The 26,676-nt window shown below is 39.0% G+C and overlaps 2 protein-coding genes and 2 pseudogenes across 2 annotated transcripts; all 4 read right to left on the minus strand.

Annotated features, from left to right (window-relative positions):
* On the minus strand, positions 15,924-17,396 carry LOC18792521 (annotated as a pseudogene).
* Positions 17,497-18,723, minus strand: LOC18793947 (2-hydroxyisoflavanone dehydratase). Its single transcript, XM_007222608.2, has one exon. The coding sequence runs from the start codon at positions 18,581-18,583 to the stop codon at positions 17,603-17,605; it is 981 nt and encodes a 326-aa protein (XP_007222670.1). The 5' UTR covers positions 18,584-18,723; the 3' UTR covers positions 17,497-17,602.
* LOC18789154 (2-hydroxyisoflavanone dehydratase) lies at positions 22,317-23,603 on the minus strand. Its single transcript, XM_007222582.2, has one exon. It carries the CDS (start codon positions 23,513-23,515, stop codon positions 22,532-22,534), a length of 984 nt encoding a protein of 327 aa, XP_007222644.1. The 5' UTR covers positions 23,516-23,603; the 3' UTR covers positions 22,317-22,531.
* LOC109946502 lies at positions 24,017-26,650 on the minus strand (annotated as a pseudogene).

Below are 26,676 nucleotides of genomic sequence, written 5' to 3' on the forward strand. Positions count from 1 at the left end.
AGTACTACCCTGAACCCTTAAGAAATTGAAGACGTTGTAAACCATAAACGACGTGGTTATTTCAATTAAACCATCGTGGTTATTTCAATTCTTGTCATTAAGTAGATCTACCGACGTAGGATAAGAAAATCAAAGAAAAAAATTGTTAACAAAAATTCTTATTAAGACGACGGTTTAAATTAAAGGTACGACGTATAAAATGAATAAATATGACGTTAAATTTTATTGTACGATTTAAAGATAACGTCGTAGAACTATACGAGAATGACGTCGATATATTTATATTTTCCGTCGTTGTACATTAATTTAATACGGCGATATTTTGTATTTTAAAGCCGTGAATTTGTTTGTAATTATACGGCGTCTTATACGAGAACCTCATCGTGTTATTTTATGAGTAAAAACGGCGGTTTTTATTGAAATCATCGTCTTTACTTTCTACGTCGGTCGATTCATAACTTCTGCCGTTCTTTGTTGGCATTGATTTTACACTGCGGAAATCTGTTTCAAATAGACGTCGGTTGTTTAATTAGGTACGTCGTTGTTTTTGAACAGCCATTTGAATCTCCATTTTTCAGTTGTCTAAGGTTGTATTACACGACGGTGTTTTTAGAACCGTTGTCTTTTTAAAAACCACGACGGTTTTCACTTAGACCGTCGTTGTTTTCTGGTCGTCTTTTTCACTTTTTGTAGTAGTGTACGGACCATCCATCTATGAACTATTATGCTCCTTCCCATATATTACCAAAACTCAACTTTCAATCTAGACCTTTGAATTAAATATTCAAACTATAATGCAAACCGTTTGAGTATTCTAAAAATACCACTTCCCTCATTCATTTTCCTCACACCTAAACTCTCCAAAACCTTCCTCCCTCTGTTCCTCTCTTTCTCCTCCACCATAACCACCCACCTCCTTGGAAGTTACTATTCATCTCGCGATATTTTTCACCCAAAAACACTATTCATCAGAAATCATTATTCATTCCATAATCGATCCTCTTGGTCACTATTCATAATTTCATGCAACTTTTGCTCGGGGGTACTATTTAGTCGTGGTACTATTCATCACAGTATTTTACCGAGGTAATTTCTTTCCCTTACCTCGTCCTTTATTCATTTCCTTTCTAAAGTGTTATTCTGCCCAATTTAAAATTGTTAAATTCAATTAATCGTATTTTCTTAAATTGGGTAATTTTTCAAGTCTTGTCGTTACTCTGCCTATTTAAATTCTGATCAAAACATTCTGATGGACCTATATTTCCCATTTTCCTTAGACTATTATTACTGGACCCGATTATACCTATTTCATTTGGTCCATATGTATGAACAATATTAAACTATTTGGACTTTAACGTTACCGTACCGTGAACTGACTGTTTTTACACCTGGGATGGAACTTGAAGGACTTTTGGACATTTTGAACCATATTACAATTACCTGAGATTTCAAGGACTATGAACAATTATTGGACAAAATGAGGACCGAATGACAATTTGGACACAATTAAAGCGCCAAAGTGCAATTTAAATAAATATAAAGACCAAAGTGAAAATAAACACAAGTACAAGGAATTAAGTATAAATAAGGAATTTTTAGTAACATTTTTAAATGTTGGACTAGGATTCAGTTTCCCAAGCAAGGCAAGCTGAACTCAAAGGCTCAGAGGGCAAGTCAAGCTTGAGCTTTGGATTCCAGATAGGGGGGACTCACTCCCGAACTTGTATTTTTGTGTATGTATAACATAGTAAATATTGTTGTGTGCAAAAGTTTTGGAGGGTATATCTTAAGAAACCAAACTAGGGAAGATTGAAGAACGAATTGACTAGGGTTTGAATAATAGACAATTGGGTGATGATTTTCTGATGCCTCTCATTGTCAACACTACAAGGTATATATACAAATGAATGATTTTCTGATCCTCTCATTGTCAACACTACAAGGTATATATACAAATACAACATTCAATTACACCTATTTCTAAGGCTAGGAATTCGTGATCCACCTTTGGTGGGATTTGATCTAGACTAAATCAAGAAAGTAAATATTACAAATATATTACAAAGATAATTCTTAACACTCCCCCTCCAGTTGGAGATTGAATGTCATGAAGTCCCAACTTGTCATGTAGTGTCACAAATTGATCTTTCCCCAAGGCTTTTGTGAATACATCTGCCAACTGGAAGCGTGTTGGTACATATGAAGGACTAATCATTCCAACTTGCAGTTTTTCTCAAACTATGTGACAATCTATTTCAATGTGTTTCGTACACTCATGGAAAACTGGATTTGCTGCAATATGCAAAGTTGCCTGATTATCACAGAACAATGATGTTGGAGCTTTTTGTGGGACTTTTAAATCCTGTAATATATAGCGCAGCCAAGTGAGCTTCAAATATGTGTTAGCCATAGATTGATATTCGGCTTCTGCTGATGATCTAGAAACAATGGTTTGTTTCTTAGACTTTCATGAGATGGGAGAGTTTCCAAGAAATACACAATATCTAGTAACTGACCTTCTAGTGGCACGACAATCTCCCCAATCTGAATCAGAAAAGGCTTTCAAGGCAAGATTGTTGGAGGCAGGAAAAAACAAACCTTGACCAGGAGTACCTTTGATGTATTTAAGGATCCGTAAAGCGGCATCCCAATGAGGTTTGCGAGGCTGATGCGCAAACTCACTCAATGTTTGAACAGAGTAAACTATATCAGGCCTTGTGATGGTAAGATAAATCAGTCTCCCAACCAATCTTCTGTACTTAGTTGGATCATTTAGCAACGCTCTATCTGTGGGAGTAAGCTTCAAATTTTGCTCCATAGGAAATTTGTCTGGACGTGCACCTTTAGGTCCCAAGTCTTGCAAAATATCTAATGCATATTTTCTCTAAGACATGAAAATACCTTTCTTGGAATGGGAGAACTCAATGACTAGAAAATATTTCAAATCTCTGAGGTCTTTGATACGGAAGCGTTGGATAAGAAACTTTTTGAGACGTTCCATTTCTTGAAGATCATTTCCTGTGATAAGTATGTCGTCAACATAGATAAGTACTGCAGTAAATGAATTATCTTCGGCCTTGGTAAATAGTAATAATCAGCCTTTGATTGTTGATAACCAGCCTTTTGTACACTATCTGAAAAGGTAGAAAATCAGTTTCTAGAGGCCTGTTTGAGTCCATGGAGGGATTTATTGAGCCGACATACAATGTTCTCCCCCTGTCGGCGAAGACCAGAAAGAAGCTCCATGTAAACCACTTTGTGTAAATCTCCATTCAGGAAAGCATTCTGGACGTCCAACTGGTGGATGAACCAATTGCGGGCAGCAGCAACAGTAATGAGACATCGGAGAGTGGTGAGTTTTGTTGTAGGGGAAAAGGTCTCTTAGTAATCAATGCCCTCAACCTGAGTGTAGCCCTTAGCAACTAGCCGAGCTTTGTATTGTTCAATGGTGTCGTCAGATTTGTATTTGATTTTGTATACTCATTTGCATCCAATCGGTTTATGACCAACGGGTAAAGGAACCATACTCTATATGTTATTTTGCTGACTTAGTTGTACATGGGGTAGTCGTTATGCCATGCCGGAGGGTGTTTGGGATGAAAGGGCTGACGCGGAGGTGGTATAGATTGTGTGGGTTGAAGTGTGGGCTCGGAAGATGATGAATGGACAAGAGTTGGGTTGACCGAGTGTAAGAGGACTTCAGAGGGTGCAGAAGAAGTGGATGGGGAGGACACGGGTGAATCGTAATGGGTTAATGGAAGTATGTTGGGATTATTTGGTAAGGTATGGGTGATGGAATTATCGGGTAAGGTAGGTAGGATATGATTATGTGGTGGTTGGAGTAACGGGCTGGCAAGTGGGGTAAGATTAACTGGTGGGTTAGACACATGGTCGTGTGTGTCAGGCACATGGGGGTTTAAGCTAGGTGAGTGCTCTGTTGAATTTGGCAAGTGGGTTGGCTGATTGATAGTGGGAAAGGGATGTGAGGATGGCCCATTGTCAGTGATGTTGGGAAATGACGAGGGGAACACAAAATTGGGATTGGGTGGTGTAGAAATAGATGAGAAAGGGAAAATGGTTTCACAAAATTTGACATCACGACTTACGAAAAACTTGTGAGTCTCCAAATCGTAAAGTTTGTAGCATTTTTTACCAATGGGGTATCCAACAAAGATGCAGCATTTTGCACGGGGATCAAATTTTTGATTAAGTTGAACAACAATTGCATAACATAAACAACCAAATACTTTCAGGTGATCAAAGGATGGTGGCCGGTTACATAACAACTCAAAAGGTGACTTGGTGGATAAAAGTGGTGGTGGTAGGCGATTAATTAGGTAGACAGCGGTTAAGACACATTCTTCCCAGAAAGAAAGAGGTAAGTGAGGTTGGAACAATAAGGCTCATGCTACGGTGAGAATATGTCGATGTTTGCGTTCGGCAACTCCGTTTTGTTGTGGAGTGTAAACACATGTAAGTTGATATTCAATTCCATTAGTTTGAAAAAAATCTCGTACTCAATTCTGTGCTCAAATTAAAGCCATCAGAGTTGATAATGGGTCTAAGCAAAAACAACAAAAGATTTTAAAAGATGTTGAGTTTCAAACTTATGCTGCATCAAAAATACCCATGTGCATCTTGTGAAATCATCCACAATGGTAAGGAAAAAAACGTGCCCATAATATGTGGGAACTTTGTGTGGACCCCAAATATCACAATGTAACAAATCAAATGAAGCATGTGTTGATATAAAACTTAAAGGAAATGGAAGTCGTGTTTGTTTGGCCATAGGACAAATACTGCAATTATCATAAAAAGAAATATTTTTTGAAGTCAGGAATGGAGTCACCAAGTTGAGACAAGAAGACGACGGATGACCAAGTCGTATATGCCACAAACTGGTGGGGTGCGAAACTTGATTTGAGACAGGAGTGCTCTGTAACGGAGACATGTAGTAGAGACCACCACATTGTTTACTCGAGCCAATTATCTTCCCCGTAGCCAAGTCCTGAAAAACACAAAAAGTGGGAAAGAAAAGGACACAATAGTTTAAAGAATTAGTGACTTTACCGGCAGACATGATGACAGGACCCGATCTAAATTCCGTTTTGGAATCCGAGCTGGACCCTGTGCGTGTCCGACACCTGGCGAATGTCGGGCACAAATGACCTATTTGCCCTTCTATACAAAACATGATAAAATAACAAGGTTGACGTCTACCGAAAAACCGACAGAGTTTCCCTTGTAACTGGCTCAATGCCAACACATTTACACCTGTCAAACAAGTATATATATATATATATATATATATACAACCAACTGCCAGCATACGTATATATACATGTCAACAGTTCAATTCTTAGTCTAGGGCAAAACATCAGAGCAACTACTAAGAATTTACAAAGGAGTTAATCCTTTTACAAAACAAAAATCCGACATCAAAAGAAAGGCGCGGAAGATGGGAAATGGCACGGTGGTGGATTCATGTGCACGTCTACTGCCTGGGGGCGCAAAACAACAAAAGGGGTGAGTGGACCAAAAACAAAATTTAGAAAATAGTATACGAACATAATAACCCCACTGTAAAAACAGTTATACAAACTAGCTTATTTTCTTTATTTCTGAAATCAATGCATGTATATAATTATACATTTGAAAACAGTTTAAAACTATCACCTAGGCGTACCCTTATTTCTGTCAATTCCTTATATCCGTCAATTTCTTGCATCACCATAGGTGACACATACTCGCAGGTCTCAATGACACGAAGTCAGTCCGAACCGCAACTCGCAGGATGCAGGGGACCGTAGTTCACCTGATCCGCATTACTCGCTCCACACGAGTTCGAGTACCAAGTAACTTGTGGGGCAACTGTCAAGCATGCTGACTAAACCGAAGGCAACAAATATAATCCGAAGGCAACATTTAATATCTGGGTACAAGGTGGTTGAAAAAAATATAAAGTTTCTGAAGCAAAACTGTTGAATCATTAACTTTCTGTAACCTTTAAAATTTTGCTGCCATTTATCTGATAATTAACGATAATATCTTTTCCTATATTCTGTAAAGAAGATTTCACTCGGCAGCATGCAACATAAAATATTAACAGAATAAAACAGCTTATAACTGAAACTGAACTGCTTAAATTTATTTATTAAAACAAAGAGTCCACTCACTGATAGTCCGAGCTCGCTGGACCTCTTGAAGGTCCCTTCTGCGGGTCATCTGGTGCCCGGGTGCCTGATTCAATGACCATAATATTCTATTAATACAATATAGTATTAAATTAAAAACCCTACCCCCGACTCTTAAAGTACATGCGTCAATTTAAAGTTATCCCTATGCCCATAAAAGTTTTCCTTCCACGTGGGATAGTTTAGCGGTATCTTGGTACTCAAAAAGCGCTAAAGTCCAACAAGTCAATCCGGGACCCCATGGGTCCATGACCTCACAATATGATCCGGAAGCCGCTAGAAGGTCCAATATATCTATGACACATGTCCTGAGGGTATTGGTGTCGATCGGACGGTCGGATTGATCACAATCGTTTAATCGCATAATTCCTAAATCCTATCCCTAGGGTTCGCGATTTCAGAGTATCCGGGACTCGATTCACGATCCGTCGAATCCTACACGTTTCTAAAATTATCTAGTGTCACATATCTAAACTTGATTACGATCCAACGGCTCAACAGTATTGAACCCGGAAATCGCACAACATGGAAAATCCGTTCGAGGCCCCAACGGTATCCAAATTGAGATCTGCGAATTCCTACGCGCTCGTGACAACCTAAGGATCGCATCCATATACAGTGCCACTACACTACCCTCGTCCACGATCCGCCACACGCGCCGGCAGCGATGGGTGTCCAAAGCGATTACGCATCGCCGGAAAATCTCAAAACCACTGCTCTAAACTCCTACCCTAGGTATAACACCATATTTAGAACCACTTTTGTTCTTGGACCTACCTCAAAAACTGACCGGAAGTGGCCGAACACGGAGGCCGAAAACTGGCTGAATTCCAATTTGAAAAATGAGCTAGCTACGGTCAAAATCGATGCAAACCTACCCAACCATCAGCTAGAGCATGGAAAATAAGTAGAAATCCATACCTTACTCGACAAATTTGGAGGAGAATTGAAGGAGAACGATCGGTTTGAAGTTTTGACAAAACCGACGGAATTCTGCAGTTTCCGGCGACTGGCGAGTTGCTCGTGACGGGGGTGAGGTGAGGCGTGACGGCGGGGTCTGGCCGGTCAGGTTGGTGTCGGTGTTGTGGCTTGTGGTGGGCGGTGGTGGTGGTTCTGGAAGTTTGGAGGGCGACGGACGGGAGAGGGTGTCGAAGGGAAGGGAGAGAGAGAGAGAGAGAAATGAGGTTTTGTAAAAAAAAAAAATCTGATTTTTCCTAATTACCATTCTGCCCCTCGTAATATTTTAACCGTATTTTCTTCGTTAAAGCTCATATTCGAGTCCACTTCGTGTCTACGAACTCGTGTCGTCGTGCTCTACGCAACGGTGTATGTGAAATTGTCAAAAAGTCAACTTTTTGTTAATAAATTATTCTAAGGGTAAAATTGTCTTTTCTCATAATAAATTACTAATTAAATATGAATTTTAAGTTTGGGTCGTTACACATGAGATTTAAGCGGAAAGAAGGAACACATAAAACTTTGTCTAGGTGATGTCTGAGTTGAAGGTACGGTGCCAATGGAAGTGATTGGGACTGTAGATCCAGTGGGTAAATTAACAATGGGCATTGGGCAAGATTCTATCTTAGTGAAAAGTGTAGAATCAAAAGTGATGTGGTCAGTGGCTCTGCTATCCAAAATCTAAGGTTTAGTGAAGGCAGAATTAATTGAGACATCTGTAGAAGATGACAGACCTGAAGCATTTGCATAAGAATTGTTATTACCAAAGACACGGTTTGCATTCATTATAAATATGGCATGAGCAGGTTATTGAAGCTTCTTTACAGAAGGCCCATTTGATGGGTTCGGTTGTGAAGACCGTGAATTGGAGAACTGGGTCGGCGCATGAAAGCTTTGGGACTGTTGGCCCCAATTGGAAGTCCAGGCTGGATGAGTAGAGACATTTGCTGCATTGGCAGCATGTAAGAAGGCAAGCGCCTTGTGGTCCGCGCTGGAAGCATGCTTTGGCTGGTGATGCATCTTTTGGTGATGATGATCATAATGATGATGCATTTGCTGGTGATGCATCTGATGCTTAGTCAAATATATATGCATCTGATGCTTAGTCAAATATATATGCATTTGATGCCGTGGAAATTTTTTGAGAATTGGGTTTTGTCTTTTTTGGAAGTGTTTGATTTGACATGGTGTTTGAAAATTGAATTTTTGTGTTTTCTAGCAATAAAAAATTTATTTTGATTTGACATGGTGTTTTTGAGAAAAGAGTAATCATGCACCAGGATGGTGCTCTGATACCATCTTAAGAAACCAAACTAGGGAAGATTGAAGGACGAATTGACTAGGGTTTGAATAATAGACAATTGGGTGAATGATTTTCTGATGCCTCTCATTGTCAACACTACAAGGTATATATACAAATACAACATTCAATTACACTTATTTCTAAGGCTAGGAATTCGTGATCCATCCTTGGTGGGATTTGATCTAGACTAAATCAAGAAAGTAAATATTACAAATATATTACAAAGATAATTCTTAACAGTATACGCATGAGGGCAGTATCCTCGACGACTTTAAGGTGAAAGGGGAATAGTGACTTCCCTGGGTTTCGATCCCCTAAACTTTCGAAGGGGCTACACAGACCGACTTTTCCAATACCTTACGCGTGAGTTCTAGTTGAAGTAGTGTAGCCGGTTAAATGGACACTCTCACTACCGTACCAAGTAAGTTGGTTATATTTTTATTTCTGGTAAGGGTAGTTGGCCTATTGGGATCGGTCGTCTGACAAACATATTTGGGCTCCCAAAAAACATTTGCGAAAGTTGTGTGAGTATGCCAACCGTTTTGGATCTTATATTTACATGGAAATGGTTTGGGTTGTGCATAATCTTTTCATTATTTTTCTTAAACAATATTATGGTAATTTTTTTTTATCCATTTTCAAACTTGGCCGGGAGCCCCCCATGCTGGCAGATGAACATATGTGATGCTCACCCCTACTTTTCCTTGTAGATCAAAATCTTTGAGCGTCACCTTGGTGTTGTTTCCGGACCTGTCAACAACTTGTTCATGTTCCTTGTCATTCTTCAACGGGTCGTGATTTCCTCTCCTAGAGCTGAGTGTGCTTGTTGTTCATGTCCTTCCTCTGTCTATAAATAAAGGATCGGTTGGCTTGTATTTTAATTTCTAGTTTGTAAAATAACTTTTGAGGTTTCTTGCACTATTCACAACCTCTGGGGTTGATCCAACCTGTTTTAATTAAATAAATGGCTTAACGTATTTTGAGAATCTTGGGAGTATAACTCTAGGGATTTGGATGTTATATTTTATGGATCCTCAAGGTACATGCCGCTGTCACTTGTCTTGATTTTGGGTGTGAGAACTTTCAACAAACAAAAGAAGAAAAAACAACTAAAAAAACAAAACAGAAGGCTCATAGGAAATGACCACAACACATCAATTGTGTCTACATGTGGGAAAACCAAGCTCTAATGCCAATTGGTTTGGAGTGGAACCTCAACTTCCTTCATGGTATTAGAAAATGGTTTGCCTATGTGTGAATGCGCAACAGCCACATGTGTTCCACGTCACCCAATATGTGTTATCACCATGTTTGGCTTGAAAAATTCGGGGGCTTGTGAGAATGGTGAATGTGAAAATGCCCACATTGGAAAACTAACAAACCTTGAAATGGCTAATAAGGTTTTAGGGTGAAACTTCAACTTCCTACATGGTATCAAAGCGGGCCGGTTGATTGGGCCTGATTAAACCCAAATCAAACAAAACCCTAAATTGAACCAAAAATCAAACAAACCCCAAATTTTTTATTAAAAAGAAAAAGGACAAAAATAGGTGACTGATGTGGAATTTGTTGCACTTGTGACCCACTAAAAAGTGGTCTTACGTGAGGAAGGGTGTTGAAAAATACACAGAGTCCCACATCAGATACTTAACAAAATAGAAAGTCTCATATAATAAATAGCTCCACTCCTAATAATATCGAGGACTTTTGTATAAAACTCTATACTTGTTAAACATGTGGTTAAGTTGGGGACCAATCCTAAGGGCATATTTGTCCAACCTTTGCTTTTGGGGTTCCAAGCCAATTGGATCAAAGCCTAAAAGTGAAGACTTTGAGAAGACTTTGGGTTTTAAACTTTGGAACTTTGTTTATCCATCAGCTCTTGGAGAGATTGATAATCCAATGATCAATACGGTGGGTGAGGATGCACCAAGCTTTGTTGGGCTTGGGTGCTCTTGGCTGCTTGTTTGAGTTGCAAGCAAGGATGACTTGAGGGATTGAGGTGTTTGGTATTGTAAGTAGTGTAGGGATTTTTTTTCTTCCGGCAGCTACAAACGGGCTGGGCTACCGTAAAGGGCAAATGAATGAAATTATCCCCTGTGCTTGAGTTCAAAGATCAAGCCCCAAAAATACTTCGAAATGACAGAGAAGCCTTAGGAAACACCATGGTTACCTTCACCAATAAAAATAACAACAACTTACAGATAAATTTTCTAGCTTGGCATGAGAAGCTTGTGGCATGGAAGCAAAATTGTCATGAGTTTAGCACTGAAGAGAAAACTAAGTGTTCCTGGGGGGGGGGGGGGGAATGGGTATTAAGGTAGGAGATGAAGAGTTTGCAGAGAGGTTTGGCTGAGAATAAGGAAAAATAGAGGAATAGGTGGCTTGAGTATTATTTCCGGCAGCTTGACAATGACTGTCAAATGCTAGAGCAGCTTGCCAGAAGGGGGAAAAATGGGGAGGAGGATGAACAGAGTACGAATTTGCTGGGTGTTGCAGGTGAGAGAGGAAGCTTGCTCTTTGAAATGTGGGTTGTCTTTGGTTGGGTAAAAGAGGCCCCTTTTATAGCCGTTGGAAGCCATCTTTTTCCAAGAAACCCTAATGGTTTCTATGTAATTTGGCCAAGCTTTTTCCTTCCTTTCTCCTCCCCTTCTTTGACTTATCTTATTCTAGCAAAATCTTCTCTGTCCAATCTCACAAAATCATGAATTTTTGGGAGCTCAATACTCTTTCCCGCAGCTGCCTCTATTTCCAACCATCTCCTTCTTTTCTTTTCTTCCTTCTTCCATGGCAAGGTCTGATGAGGGAAAGAGAATGAGTATGCATGCTGGTTCAAAAGTCGATTCCTCTCCTAGACCCTTGGGTGTCTTTTGCTTGAAACTTGCTTCCTTCCCATGTGCTGGAACCTCCCAGCAGCTTTGTATAATGGACCTTCAGACTTCCCCTTCGTGGCTTTTGTTTTTTCCAGCCAAGTGATGGGGCTTTTGTAGCTCATTATGGTAATTGTATGGGCAAAGGTGATTCATTAAGTAAGTGGACTTTCTTTATCAAACGTTTGGGCTTTTTGGTTGAGTCAATAGGCTATTTTGGTTGGGCTATTTTTGTTTGGAGTGATGGGCTATTCTTTTCTCTCTTGTGCTCACCCACATGTTTGGGCCTATGAAATGGGCTTGAGTCCCGAAGCTCCCAAGCAACCCGAGACTTCCATTTCTCTGCCCATTAATGGGCCTCATGACAATTTATTACCATCCATACCACAACTCACTCAAGCAAGCCCTGGGTATTTGAGTGGCTTGGGGCCCACTTAAACTTGTGGCGTGATTAGGTGCGGAATAATAATTCCTTGCTTGGCGTGGCGTGTCGCTCGGTGTGCTTCAATTTTATCGTCCTTGAAGAGGGACACGGTGCTTAGTTTAACATGGGCTTGTATTTTATAATATTATCTCAGTCTTTAGCATGACAAATTATTTATTTAGCATGGCATGTGGACTATGACTTATATATGACGAGCCTTCGTGTACTCTGATATGTGACTTTTCTTAATACAGTATCATATTGGGCCGGAAACTACCATGGACTTTTTTGGGCCTCAACAATTAGGAATACATCCTATAACTACTAGGTTTGTGCTAAGATCTACTTATGTTGTGGCTATAGCTGCTTGCTGATGGTTATCCCATCTGTCATCATATATGTATACTAGTGCTTTAGTTCCTACTTGTGCTCTAGTGAGTCCAACTATTCCTATCATAATTGTTCCTATATGAATTTGTTGATAGTGTGATTTTCTAAGATGTTCTATTATTATGTTACTAAGTAAATAAAGAGTTACTTCTTTATCTATACAACTTACTTCATGCTGACTTATGCTACTTACAATACTATGTCTATTTTCAAATCTTCCTAATTGATATAAATTATATTTATTTTTCTGAGATTTTTCAAAGCCTTTTCTAAGAAATTCTTGTGCTTCTTGTTCACTGGAGTATATATCTTTTCTTCTATAAGGATTATTTCCTAAGGTTAAATTTTCTAATTTATCAACTAAGTTTTTGGGTAGTGTAGAAGTGGTATTGTGTACTACTTGATTAATTTCTGTTATTTGTTCTTCTAATTGATCTACTTTTTTGGCTAGATTTAAAATTAATTGGATAATTAAATTATTTTCTCTAATAGGGATATTAGTACTTACTACAGATGTTGTAAAGTCTGTAAGTCCTACTGGTTCATTGTATAGTTGACCAACTTCTTCTAATGCTTTGATATATTTATTATTAATTTTAGAATATGACATTAAACTAAAAGTCTATCTATTTTACTATGTAACTTTTCTACTTGTTCAGTTAATGTTTTTTGTACTAATAGTATTTTTTGCACTTCTATTTTTAGTTGCTCAATAATTTCTAATGATTGGAATTCTATTTGTTTTGGCTTGCTATCTATAAGATCTATGAGGTCTTTGATTTCTTTCTTGCTAGGAAATCTTTGGATATTCCTATTATTATCTTCTAATTGGGATGTTATATAGTCTAAGTTTTGTCAAATTGTTTTTAAGGAATTTTTCTAAAAATATTCTAGTAACTGTTGAATTATCCTATTATTTTTGTTATGTTCAAATTTTACACTTTCTGTTTGACTAATTAAAATGTCAATAATACTATTTTCTAAGGGATTATTACTGCTATGTAAAAGATGTTTGTGTTTTTTTGTGGAAAATAACAAACTAATGTATTATTATCTAAAGTTAATTTTTTTCTTTTGTTGTTCACTGATTTCTAAATTAAGGTACTCTATCTTATAATTAAAATTTATCTAAGTCTACCTTTTTCTTTTAAGATGCCCAAATGCTCTTAAAAAGCTTCTATGGATTCTTTACAGACTTCTAAATGATATTGATTTCTTATTATGCTATTCTGTACTTTTAATTTTCTTCTAGGATAATTATCTACTTCTGGTGATCTTATTAATTCTTCTAGATTCTTAATTTTTATTTGGTATTCTCCTTTCTGTTTCTTTAATTCTTGTAACCTTTCTTTTATTCTAATAGGTGTCCACCAAGGGCCAAACATGCAAGGATTTACTGTTCTTAACTGGTAATTCTAGTAATTAAAAAAATTTAACAAGTTATAAAACCTTGGTTTTTATCAATTGTGTTGATTGACTTCTATCCTCAAGGTACTTTATTAGTATAATTATATTATTAAGGTGCTAAACTAAAGCTCTGATACCATTATTGAAGTGGGGTCCCGATCAAGGTTTCTAAAAGCCAAAATAACAACGAGACACCATGCCCAGAACATGAAACTAGAATATGGAACTGCAAAGACGCCAAGTTAAAGGGCTATGGAGCATAACTCAAAGGTCCTCTGAACTCAGAGGTTCCCTAACAGACATCTAATTATTGTTATGGCAAATATCAAACATGACCAAGTGCTCAAACAAAGTACTGATCGTCAGTTTAGCAAGATAATAACATAATTATGAACAGTGTTTCCCTGTTTTGGACAAGAAGTCTACTAAGAAAACTAAAAATTAAAGAGAAAAAAGACTTACTTAATAGCTTTTGCTGAAATTGCTATGCACTGGATATTAATCTATTGTTGGTGGTATTTAACAATGCTTGAAGTATATGGAGAATAAGAGAAAGTATATGAACAAAGGGATTTTTATTGAAAACTGAAGAAGGAAGTACTAAGATTTTTTCTTCTCTGGTGTTCTGTATTTCTCTTCTTCGAAGTTACAAACTATGTACAATGGTTTCGCCGACTCTACTAAGGATGGCTAAGGATGAGAGGAGAAGCCTCTCTATCTAATACTATCTTTTTCTTTTTCTTTTTCTACCTCTATGAAGTCTCTTACATACATCACATGCCAACTGATGGCAAACAAACGATTCTTCTGTATACTATGACAAAATGCACTCTAAAATATGTACAAAGAAACAAGACTTTATTTCTGGTAATGTCGTTGCGCAGTAATAACAGTTGGACAAATGCAAAGTGACAAAGTCTTCACATGCAGTGACAGACCCACAGTGGGGTCAATGGGGTCAAACGACCCTATGGACTCCATGAAAGCAAGGTAGAAGGTCCCCTTGAATAGCTGTGTGATCCCATAAATGGGTGAATGAGGAGGTTGCAGATCTGAGGAAGAAGAAGCTAAACAGGGGTTCTATTTTTTTTTTTTTCAAACGAGCTGGCCAAAACGCTGTCGTTTTGGACCAGTAGCAGCGAATTTTTTTTTAAGAAGACCTGGCCAAAACAACGTCGTTTTGGTCCAGGTCTTTAAAAAAAAAAAAAAAAGAACAGATTGTATAATTGAAACATACCCTCCCTCCCGAGTTGAGAACTTCAAAACCCCCATTTCCTAAACCCTCAAACCTAAATCCCCAATCTCCACCCCCCACAAACCTTTAAAAAAAAAATTTGAACTTTTACACTATTACCCTACGAGATAAGATTCCTGGGTCCATCCCTATTCACATGGTCTGGTTGCTTGAAGACAAAATCTTCACATGTAGGCCTGGTCTCTTCACATGCTGATAGCGGAGGAAAGAGCTCTAGGACTTGCATGTCTTTAATGCTAAACATAACTGGCCTTTTCGTCATTTTGAAAACATTTTAGGTGTTTTTGAGAGCTGGCTGTTTCTTTTGGGTTTTTTGCTAAATTTCCTTTAAGAAAATGATCAAACGCTTGGCTTCTTTTCTTGTCTAGTTTTGTTATCATGCTAGTTTGCTCATGTGTTGACTGTTGAGCTCTACTTTTGGGATTTTCCCTCGTCTTTTTTTTTTTCTTTTTTTTTTTATAGTGTAAAAAACCAGAATAAATATGAGAAAATAAAGTTTAGAGCACTGCTACACTAATCAAATTTACTCGTCACATTTTGTTCACCAGTTTTTACTTTGGATAACTCACAAAAACAACTACAGAACATGTCAAACAAGCTTCGAGCAACGAAAACACATACATGAAAGGGAAATCCATCAGTTAGGAATTCCCTGATGGTTTTATAAAGGGTTTAGAGTTTAGGGTTAGTATTCAGTGCGGAACCTCGTGGGACTGCAGTGTCCAAGCTTGCAAGAAAGAATGCTCACACAAGTATGCCAGAGGCAACGGATCCTGCATAACAACAGAGCCTCCTCACAAAGCTTGCTTGTGCACCTATGATTGCCCACACCTTCCTCCTTCGCCCTAGCTACCTATAACATACATGTAAATAAAACCTCAACCTCTGTATGCGGGATGGGATAATTTTTGCAATAAATTACAAAAGCTTTTTTCCTCTTTTTTTAATGCTGGTCTTGTTGTTATGGCTGTTGAGAAACATAGCAAAGATACAATGAGAAGAAGCAAAATGAAGGTTTGATCATGCGATGAGAGAAAGAAATGCAGCACTCCGAGAGCTGAAATTTCAACACATAATCATAAGAAGAAGCTCCGAGGCTATTTCTTTGGTGGTGGAAGTGGAAGTGGAAGTGGGAGTTATTCATACTCATGCTTGTGCTAACTACTTAAACAAGCATGAGTATGAATAACCCACCAAGTTTATTTATTTATTTTTAAACACCAAAAATACTCATTATGCTCATTACATCAAAGCAGAGCTCAACAGCAACACATGAGCAAACCAGCATGGTATATAATACTAGACAAGAAAAGAAGCCAAGCGTTTGAGCAATTTCTTAACATTCTCTGTCTCAGTCTCACTCCTGAGATGATAGCAATGTTCCTCTCCTTCCACTTCAAACAGCTCCACTTCTCCGTTCCACCCACTTTCCCTCACCAAATCAAAATACCAAACCCCTCAATCCCTCAGCTGATCCTGGCCGGCAACACACATAAGCAGCTTAAAGCACCCAAGTCCAGCCAGGCTTGGTGCACCCTCACCCATTGGATTGAGCATTGGATTATCAAGCCCTCCAGGAGCTGATGGATAAACAAAGTCCCAAGCTTTATACTCCAGAGTCTTCTCAAAGTCTTCACCTTTAGGCTCTGACCCAATTGGCTTGGACCCCCAAATATAAGAGTGAGAGAGAAATACACCCAAAATTCTCACACCACCATGCCCTTATAGCCAAATTACGTGCAATATTACCACCTGCACTATCACCCCCAATGTACAATCTGTCAAAATCTCCATATTTGGCCATCCATGGGTCTTTTTTGCAATAAATTCTTGGTTGTTTGAGTGAGAAGCAACCCAATGAAGAGCAGCCCAGGAATCTTCATAAGCAACAGGAAGTAGGTTCTCTGGGGCAAGCCTGTACTTAACAGAGACAGCTACAACTTGGGCTTCTGAGACCAACCAGTTGAGATAACAATGGGCATGGAGTGAGAAGGCAGTTTCAATGCAAAATACTCCACCATGGAAGTAAACCAGGATGGGGAGCTTTTGGTTTTGGTTTTGAGGGAGATTTGGGAGGTAAAGGCGAGCTGAGATGTTGGGATTGTGTAAGATTGTGATGTCTTTGGACGAGACACCAGTTTCTGGGTCCTTATCAGGAGATGGGGGCACATGTGGAGACCCTCAGAGGCGTTCAACTTTTCCATCTTTGTATATTCTGATGAAAGGAACGCCCTTGAAGGCTAATTCTTTGGTGGTGGAAGCCATTAGAGAAGATATGCAGATAACTAAGAACTGTAAAACTTGAGAGGGTGAGGATGTGCCTTTAAATTCATTAGAAAACAGAGAAAGAGAGGGGACATGTTTGACAATCATGCAGTAACAGCAGCCAAAGTAACCAACATGTGTCTTGTTTTTTATTTGCAGTCAAACAACGTAACCTCAAGGCTGTTTTGAATTTTATTTGTGGAGATGTTTTCCACAATCCAAATTTCCGAAAGATCTATAGTACATTGAACAAATATGTGAGTGAAATATGAATAATGGTTTTTTTAAGTGGACTTTGGTGTCACTAATATTTAATCAAGCTTTTTTAAACTTGGATTACAAAGCAAATTCATCCTCTCTCTTTTTCCTCTTGCCTGCATATCATATTTAGTTTTATGTATTCTATCTTCTGTAAATAGGTCTTCATGGGATTAAACTCATAGCAAAACAAGTTTATTTATTTTATTTTAGACACCAAAGATACAGATCAAAGCAGATGTCAACAGTTAAACACATGAACAAACCAGCATGATAATACTAGACAAGAAAAGAAGCCAAGCGTTTGAGCAGTTTCTTAACATTCTCTGTCTCAGTCTCACTCCCGAGATGAAAGCAATGTTCCTCTCCTTCCACTTCAAACAGCTCCACTTCTCCTTTCCACCCACTTTCCCTCACCAAATCACAATACCAAACCCCTCGATCCCTCAGCTGATCCTTGCCTGCAACACACATAAGCAGCTTAGAGCACCCGAGTCCAGCCAGGCTCGGTGCACCCTCACCCGCTGGATTCACCATTGGATTATCAATCCCTCCAGGAGCTGATGGATAAACAACGTCCCAAGCTTTATACTCCAGAGTCTTCTCAAAGTCTTCTCCTTTAGGCTCTGACCGAATTGGCTTGGATCCCCAAAAATAAGGGTGGGACAGAAATGCACCCAAAACTTTCACACCCCCACACAATCTCTCCAGTCCTGCCTTCATAGCCAAATTATGTGCAATATTGCCACCTGCACTATCACCACCAATGTACAATCTGTCAAAATCTCCAAATTTGGCTAGCCATGGGTCTTTTTTGCCATCTAATTCTTGGTTGTTTGAGTGAGAAGCAACCCATTGAAGAGCAGCCCAGGAATCTTCATAAGCAAGAGGGAGTGGGTTTTCTGGGGCAAGCCTGTACTCAACAGAGACAGCTGCAACTTGGGCTTCTGAGACCAAGCGGTTGAGAAAACAATGGGCATGGAGTGAGAAGGCTGACTCAATGCAAAATGCTCCACCATGGAAGTAAACCAAGATGGGGAGCTTTTGGGTTTGGTTTTGAGGGAGATTTGGGAGGTAAAGGCGAGCTGAGATGCTGGGGTTGTGCGAGATTGTGATGTCTTTGGAGGAGACACCAGTTTCTGGGTCTTGATCAGATGGGGGCACATGTGGAGACTCTATGAGGCGTTCAACTTTTCCATCTTGGTAGATTCTGATGAAAGGAAAGCCCTTGAAGGCTAATTCTTTGGTGATGGAAGCCATTAGAGAAGAGAAGATGTGCAGTTAACTAAGAATTGTGAAACTTAATGGAGGGAGCGTTGGCCTTTATTCATTAGAAAACAGAGAAAGAGAGGGGCCGTTTCTCTGACACTTTAGTACTTGTCATGCAGCAGCCAAAGTGGCTAACACATGTCTTGTTTTTCGTTGCAGTCAAACAAAGTAACCTCAAGGCTTTTTTGTATTTTATTTGTGGAGATTTTATTCACAATCCAAAAGATATATAGTGCATTCCCTTTATATTAATTTAACAAATCAGTGGGTGAAATATGAATAATGGTTTTTTTTTAAGTGGACTTTGGTGTCAAAAATATTTAATTAGATATTTTTGTCAATGAGTATAACTCAATTGGTCAAGCTCCTTCACCTCCATTTATGTGGGCAGAGATTCGAAACTTCCAGACACTCAATGAATATTTGTGTAAATCCCCCTCCCTTCTCGTACTAAAAAAAAAAAACTTGAATTACAAAGCAAATTCATCCTCACCTGTTTAGATTGTTTGCCACTCTTACTTTAACAAGCTAAAAATAGAGTGATTTGATGCGTGAAGCAAACTAATCAAATTAGAAAACAAAGAATTAAGGGAAAAAAAAAGGCCCCTCCATCGACATCAAGCGAACAGTTGCAGAAAATTTCTTTTTGCATTGGAAGTAACTCAGAGAGCTTATCCATAAGGATAATATTGCTTGTTCTATGAAACTGACGGTGACAGATTCGGAATAACAGCCGAATATATTCTACTTAGTACATTGATTAGGTGCATTATTTTTAATATAAACATAGGTTAGTAGAATATATTCAAAATACTGCACCCGGATAATTAGAAGGGCTAAAACAAAAATCCAGCCTACCTAGCACCCAACTTCATTGAAAAAACACCTTTATTTATTTATTTATTTTTTGAAGACCTTTCCTATTGAAAGGGGCGATAGCATATTAAACTCACACACACAATACGGACCTTATTTAAAGATGTGAATCTGATTTTTATTTTTTTTATAACTAATAAGATGTATTTAACCAAAGCATGTACTTGGAAAGTAAACAGTTCTGGGTGGCTATATATTTGCTGATCATGCACCTGCATCATATTGATTTTATTTAGGCCTATTCATATTAAGTGGTCAATAAAAATTAATTTAATAGCATGAGAGTGTGCATCTTGATATTATTGCATAGCCAGAGAAGTTTATTATTATTTATTTTTATTGAGACTCATGCTGCTATCATTACTTCATTGTAGAGCTCAACAGACACAAATCATGAGGAAATTTGGCATGATATCTGTTGATGCGAAAAAGTGGTTCGGCATTTTAGGGCTTAATTTAGTGATGTATGGGTCTTTGGAATGCTTTGGGTCTTGGTAGAGTACTTAATCTGCAAGATGAGCGAACGCTCGGTAAGACCTAGGGCACCGGTGTGGTACTAGCCGAAAGCTCTCTGATGTTTAATTAAGTATAGATTTAGTAAATAATTTGGACAGAGCAGTGGCTAGTATGCCGAAAGTTCAAGTTACCTCCATCTTGGGACTTGTGCCCCTTTTTATAAGCCTTGGGAGGTGTGCATGTTGTGTAGAATTTCGATGTGGAACTGTTGACATTCGTTGTGAGTGTTCCACGTGGCTAAAGGCTGAATTTGCCCTAAATTTGCCTTCGGCAGTCCTGGGTGCCGAGGGCTACCTTGCCGATGCCTTCTTTTGTCCACACGTCTTGCTCTTATTGGTCTGTTGACTTTGGTATAAACAATATCAAACAAGAAAAGAAGCCAAGCGTTTGATCATTTTTCTTGACATTCTCAGTCTCATACTCACTCCACAAATGAAAGCAATGTTCTTCTTCCTTCCACTTCAAACAGCTCCACTTCTCCTTTCCACTCACTTTCTTTCCCTCACCAACTCATATTACCAAACCCATTTTATCCCTTAGCTCATCTTTGCCAGCAACACAAGAACCCCACCCCACCCTAGTCAATCTTGGTGCACCTTCACCCACTGGATTCACCATTGGATTATTGATCCCTCCTAGATCCCATGGATAAACAATGCTCCAAATTTTATACCCTGGAGTATTCATGTTTGGTAGGCCTCACTGGACTGGACTGGACTGGGTTAAATAACATTTGAAACTCATGTTTAGTAAGAGAGAGGACTAACTTAAATGGGATTGTAAAGTCCAACAGTTAAAAAAATGCCTGACTTGCTCTTCCAATTTAGTGAGGCTGAAACATGCTTCGCAAAGTAGCAAGGTCGCTAAATAGAACACGCGAGTCCTCCAACGCAAGTTGCAAAAAGCAGTATATGGTTTGAAACAGTTACCACGTGCATGGTTGGACCATTCACGTTGGCAATGAGGAATTATGGGTTTAAGCAGAGCAATTCAAATCATACTCTGTTCTTGAAACATCATAAAAGAAAGGTAACAAATTTAATAATCTATGTTGATGATATGATTATTACTGGGAATGATGAACAGGAAATATCTCTGCTGCAAGACTATTTAGCTACTGAATTTGAGATGAAGAATCTAGGTGGACTCAAGTATTTCTTGAGGATTGAGGTGGCCTGATCAAAGCAAGGCATATTTCTATCTCTAAGGAAATATGTCTTGGACTTGTTGACAGACACAGAAATACTAGATTGCAAACCTATAGACACTCCTATTGTTCATAATCACCATCTTGGAGAATATCTGGATCAAGTTCCAACTAACAAGGAAGAATACCAAAGGTTAGTGGGAAGTTTGATCTATTTGTCACATACTAGACCAGAAATCGCTTATGCAGTGAGCGTAGTCAGTCAACTTAGGCATTCTCCAAGTGAAAATCACATGAATGCTGTTCTCCAAATACTTAGATATTTGAAGTCTACACTTTGCAAAGGACTTATGTTCTCAAAACATGGTCATATGAATAGTGATGGTTACATAGATGCAAATTGGGCGGGGTGTGTAACAAATAGAATCTACTTCTAGTTATTTTACATTCGTGGGAGGTAATTTAGTGAAGTGGAGGAACAAGAAATAGAAGGTAGTAGCTCCATCTAGTGCAAACTCCTTTGGCTACGTAGGTTGCTTACTGAACTTAGGTGTCGACCTATGTTTGCAATGAATCTCTTTTGTGACAACAAGGCTACAATAGCTATTGCACATAATTTAGTTCAACATAATCACATTAAACATGTTGACGTGGATCGATACTATATCAAAGAGAAGCTTGAAGCTAAAGTGATTCAATTTTCATTCATAAAGTCCAAGGATCAATTGACGAATATTTCTACAAAGGCAATTTCCAGTAGAGCGTTCCACAACTCACTAGACTAGTTGGGCATTGGCGATATCTATGCACCAACTCGAGGGAGAGTGTTGGCGTGACTTATGGACCCACAGTTACTTTCCTTACCCACCAAGGATTCCTATATTAAGTGTAATTGATTTACTTTAATTTATAATTTCCTACTGTAAATAAAATTAGGAGTTATTACTTTCCTTGAACTATAAAGATTTATTGTATTATAAATACAACCTCCTACAAAGAGAATAATACATAGAAAATTCTCACAACCAATATTCTCTTATACATCTCATATTTTAGCACTTTTGCCATCAACTCATTTATTTTAATTTCTTCATAATGCTAGTGCGCTGCAGGTAATGAATTAGACCATCAAGGAAATTTGATTAGTCATTTTAAGCTTAGATTGCATGATGGTGATAGTTTTGATGCTCACACTAAACACTGTCAATAGATTCCAATTATTCAAATATCATAAAAGACATTACAACCACTAAGTAGTACTTGAGGAGAAAAGAGAAAATGGGTTTTACTTGAGGAAAAAGTCAGCCAGTTATTTTTCTTTTTCTTTTTGTCAAAGAGAGAAATGAGATGGGCAGAGCTCAACAGTCACAAACGTGAGCAAACTGACATGATAAATAATACTAGACAAGAAAAGAAGCCAAGCGTTTGATCATTTTCTTAACATTCTCCGTCTCAGTCTCACTAAAGATATGAAAGCAATGGTCCTCTCCTTCCACTTCAAACAGCTCCACTTCTCCTTTCCACCCACTTTCCCTCACCAAATCACAATACCAAACACCTCGATCCCTCAGCTGATCCTTGCCTGCAACACACACAAGCAGCTTAGAGCACCCGAGTCCAGCCAGGCTCGGGGCACCCTCACCTGCTGGATTCACCATTGGATTATCAATCCCTCCAGGAGCTGATGGATAAACAAAGTCCCAAACTTTATACTCCATAGTCTTCTCAAAGTCTTCACCTTTAGGCTCTGACCCAATTGGCTTGGAACCCCAAAAGTAAGAGTGGGACAGAAATGCACCCAAAATTTTCACAGCACCAGAAATGCTCTCAGCCCCTACCTTCATAGCCAAGTTATGTGCAATATTGCCACCTGCACTATCACCACCAATGTACAATCTATCAAAATCTCCATAGTTGAGTAACCATGGTTCTTTGTTATCATCTAATTCTTCGTTGTTTGCGTGAGAAGTGACCCATTGAAGCGCAGCCCAGCAATCTTCATAAGCAATAGGAAGTGGGTTCTCTGGGGCAAGTCTGTACTCAACAGAGACAGCTATAACTTGGGCTTCTGAGACCAAGCGGTTGAGATAACGGTGGTCAAGGAACGAGAAGGCAGATTCAATGCAAAATGCTCCACCATGGAAGTAAACCAAGATGGGTAGCTTTTGGGTTTGGTTTTGAGGGACATTTGGGAGGTAAAGTCGAGCAGAGATGTTGGGGTTGTGTGAAAAAGTTAAGTCTTTAGAGGAGACTCTGGTTTGTGGGTCATGAGGAGAAGGGGGCACATAGGGAGAGCCCAGAAGGCGTTCCACTGTGCCATCTTTGTAGATTCTGATGCGAGGAAGGAATTCGGAGGCTATTTCTTTCGCGGTGGTGGAAGTCATTGGAGGGCAGAGAAGAGATACAAGATAAGTAAGGAATTGAAAGGGTGAAGCTTGAGGGTTAAGGATGTGACCTTTAAATGGAGGGAGGGTTTGCCATTAATTCATTATAAATAAAAACAAATAAAGTGAGGTGCCGTGTTTTACACTGCAACAAAAGTAGCCGCCATACGTCTTCCATTGGTCAAAAAATGTTAGCTCTCTGGCCTCTCAAAGCGATTTGCTTTTGTATCTTTCTGTTGAAAAAAAGAAGCCCGTGTGTTGAAACTAAAAAATTCGGCATTGAGAAGAGAAAAATATTGCCGGCTAAGAACTATCAAGGTAACTACGAACGAACAAAATGCCACACAAGCACGGAACTGCAACATCAACTAGATGTTCATTAATGCTAGCTTCATAAGGTGCATGTGTGGATAAACACAAATACGTATTAAGGAGGAGTGTTGAAAAACTAATGCTCATTTGTGTTCACAATTATATGAATTCAAAAGATGGAGATGGCAATGCAAAAATATTCTAGAACAAGCTAGCAGTGGCTGAATGCTCAAGGCGGTGGAACAAAAGCAATTGAAGTTTGAAGAACATTCTAGTACAAGACACATATGTGGCTAAGAAATGAAGAAGCCCAAGTCGGTGGCTGTGTATGTCGGCAATCAAAGCCTACATATAAATAGGCACGGTTGTACTCATATAAGGTGGAGGCCAACGAAAAGAACTCCCAAACTATAAGGTAGCCAATAAGCTCACCAATCTAAGTGAAGGGCCAAAAATAGCCCAAAACTAATAATCTAAACCAAGTATGGTGGCCAATAAGCCAACAAGCTATGAAGAAGACCAATAAGCCTACACCAAGCCATGTACTATGCCCCTCAAATATAATAAAATTACTTTGTTCAACTATTGTCCTATTGTCCTAAACCCTTTCACACATAAACCAACAATGGTATGAGAGCAACACACATCACACCTCCTAAATTCTAACACTTTCATATTAGGTTTGATTTCGGCACCTTGCCTTCATACTAGGAACTGCCTTTCGGTTCCAAATTATTCAATATCTTACCCTAGCAGACATTACTTGAGGCAGCCATTAAACTCAAGTTGAAATACAGAAAATGGGTTTTACTTGAGGAGAAAGTCAGCCACTTGATTTGTCAAATCCTTAGATTTCTGAGTCTCAGCTTTGACAATATGAAATGCATGATCTTCTCCTTCCACTTCAACCACCTTGCTTCTCCTTCTCACCCACTTTCCTTCAGTGCTTCATAGTAACCAATGCATCCATTTCTCAGCCCATCATTCTCAGAGACACTCACAAACAACAAAGAGCACCCAAGCCCTGCCAAGCTTGGTGCTTCAAACCACCAGGCAAGCCCTCTTTCCTAACTGTCGTAGCAATCTTATGAGCAATGTTGGCTCCTGCATTGTCACCACCCAGAAAAAAAACGGATCCACAGTGCCGCGATTAGCAGCCACGGCTCATCAGCGATGGCATTATCAGTAAAATGTGAGGCAACCCATTGGAGAGCAGCCCAGCTGTCCTCCTAGGCAACGGGGCCATCCTGTACTCTACTGACACAGCAATTTTGGCTTGGGAGACCAAGCTGTTAAGATAGCAGTGGTGATCTAAAGAGAAGGCAGATTCGATGCAGAAACTTCCACCATGGTAGTAGAGCAAGATGGGGAGATTTTGCTGTGGTTCATCAAGTTCTGGGAGAAAGACTCTGGCTGAGATCAATGTCTTTTGAGGACACTCTTGTTTATCAGTCATCAAGCGATGGGGCTGCATATTGAGAGCCTAATAGGCGTTCAACAGAGCCATCCTTGTACACTCAGATAAATGGGAGAAGCTCTGTCTGCCTCCTTGGCATGGAATACATGGAGAAGGTGCTGGGTTTTTCTTTTTTTCCGTAGAAAGAGAGCTCTAAAAGAAAAAGAGGCAAGACCCAATTGGCATTTTTCTATATACCTTTTTTTTTTTAATCACAAACGGTTCCTTGCGAAATTATGACTTTTCTTTCCTAACTTTTTTTTGTGACACTAATGATCTTCAAGGTTACCCTCTACACATCAAATTGGTCCCTATCATTAGTTTCAGGCAAATTTTTTTGTTAAATTACTGACGTGATGTAGAACCCGCACATCCAGTGATATAAAGTCACGTGACTTTAAATAAAATAAAATATATTTTAAATATTTTAAAACTTAAAACCCATAAAAACAAAAACAAAAATACCTGGCCCCAATACATTCTCACTCTGCCAGCGCCCTTCCCCCCTCGCAGACCCACCTTTTGCCTCTCTCTCCCTCCCCTTCCTCCCTTCTCTCTCTCTCTCTCCCCCTCTCTGTGTCTCTTTCTCTCTCTCTCTCCCTTCTATTTTTTTTTTAATTCTACAAAGCCAAAGTCTTGGACTTTTGCTTTGGCTACGGCTGCAATGCCAAAGACTATATGTGATCTTTGGCTGACCCTGTAGAAGGCCTCTACTCTTGGACCTCCACAATGATCACATTATGTCTCTTGCTTTTGATTTCTTTCCTCTGCATCTCCTACTCTATAAAATCTGTTTTTCCCTCCGATCTTTGTAGGCAACAGCAATCTTTTACTGCCCATGTCCAATCACAAGCAGAACCAAAAGGAGGGGCAATGTTTGGTTGGATTAGACTGTAAAAATAAAGGAAGAAGAGGGAGAGAGAGGCAAAGAGTGTGTTTGCGAGGAGAGAGGCGCAGCGCAGGCAGAGGGAGGAAGCAGAGGGGATGGTCATGGTGCAGTTTTTTTTTTTTGTGTTTTTTTTTTTTAATTTAAAGTTTTAAAGAAAATATATATATATATATATATAATATTTGTGCAGTTTTTCTTTGTATTTAAAGCCACGCGGCTTTATACCATTTGATGTGTAGACTCCACACATGTGCCACGTCAACAATTTAACAGAAAGTTTGAGGAAAGCTAACAACATGGACTATTTTGATGTGTAGAGAATAACCTTAAAGATCTTTAGTGTCATACAAAAATGTTAACGACAAAAGATGATAATTTCACAAACCTCAAGGACCATTCGTGATAAAAAGCCTTGTTTTTATGACTTAACCAAATTTGGGTAAACTAGTAGGGGTTAAGTTTAACACGAGAGGTAATTTCCTTGATTCAATGGCTAATAAACTT

This window comes from Prunus persica, chromosome G1 (assembly GCF_000346465.2).
Source record: "Prunus persica cultivar Lovell chromosome G1, Prunus_persica_NCBIv2, whole genome shotgun sequence".
In the NCBI taxonomy this organism is placed as follows: domain Eukaryota; kingdom Viridiplantae; phylum Streptophyta; class Magnoliopsida; order Rosales; family Rosaceae; genus Prunus; species Prunus persica.

Bases quoted from the DNA above. Each gene is read 5' to 3' on its own strand.
- LOC18789154 (XM_007222582.2), bottom strand. From the start codon at position 23,515: ATGACTTCCACCACCGCGAAAGAAATAGCCTCCGAATTCCTTCCTCGC.
- LOC18793947 (XM_007222608.2), bottom strand. From the start codon at position 18,583: ATGGCTTCCATCACCAAAGAATTAGCCTTCAAGGGCTTTCCTTTCATC.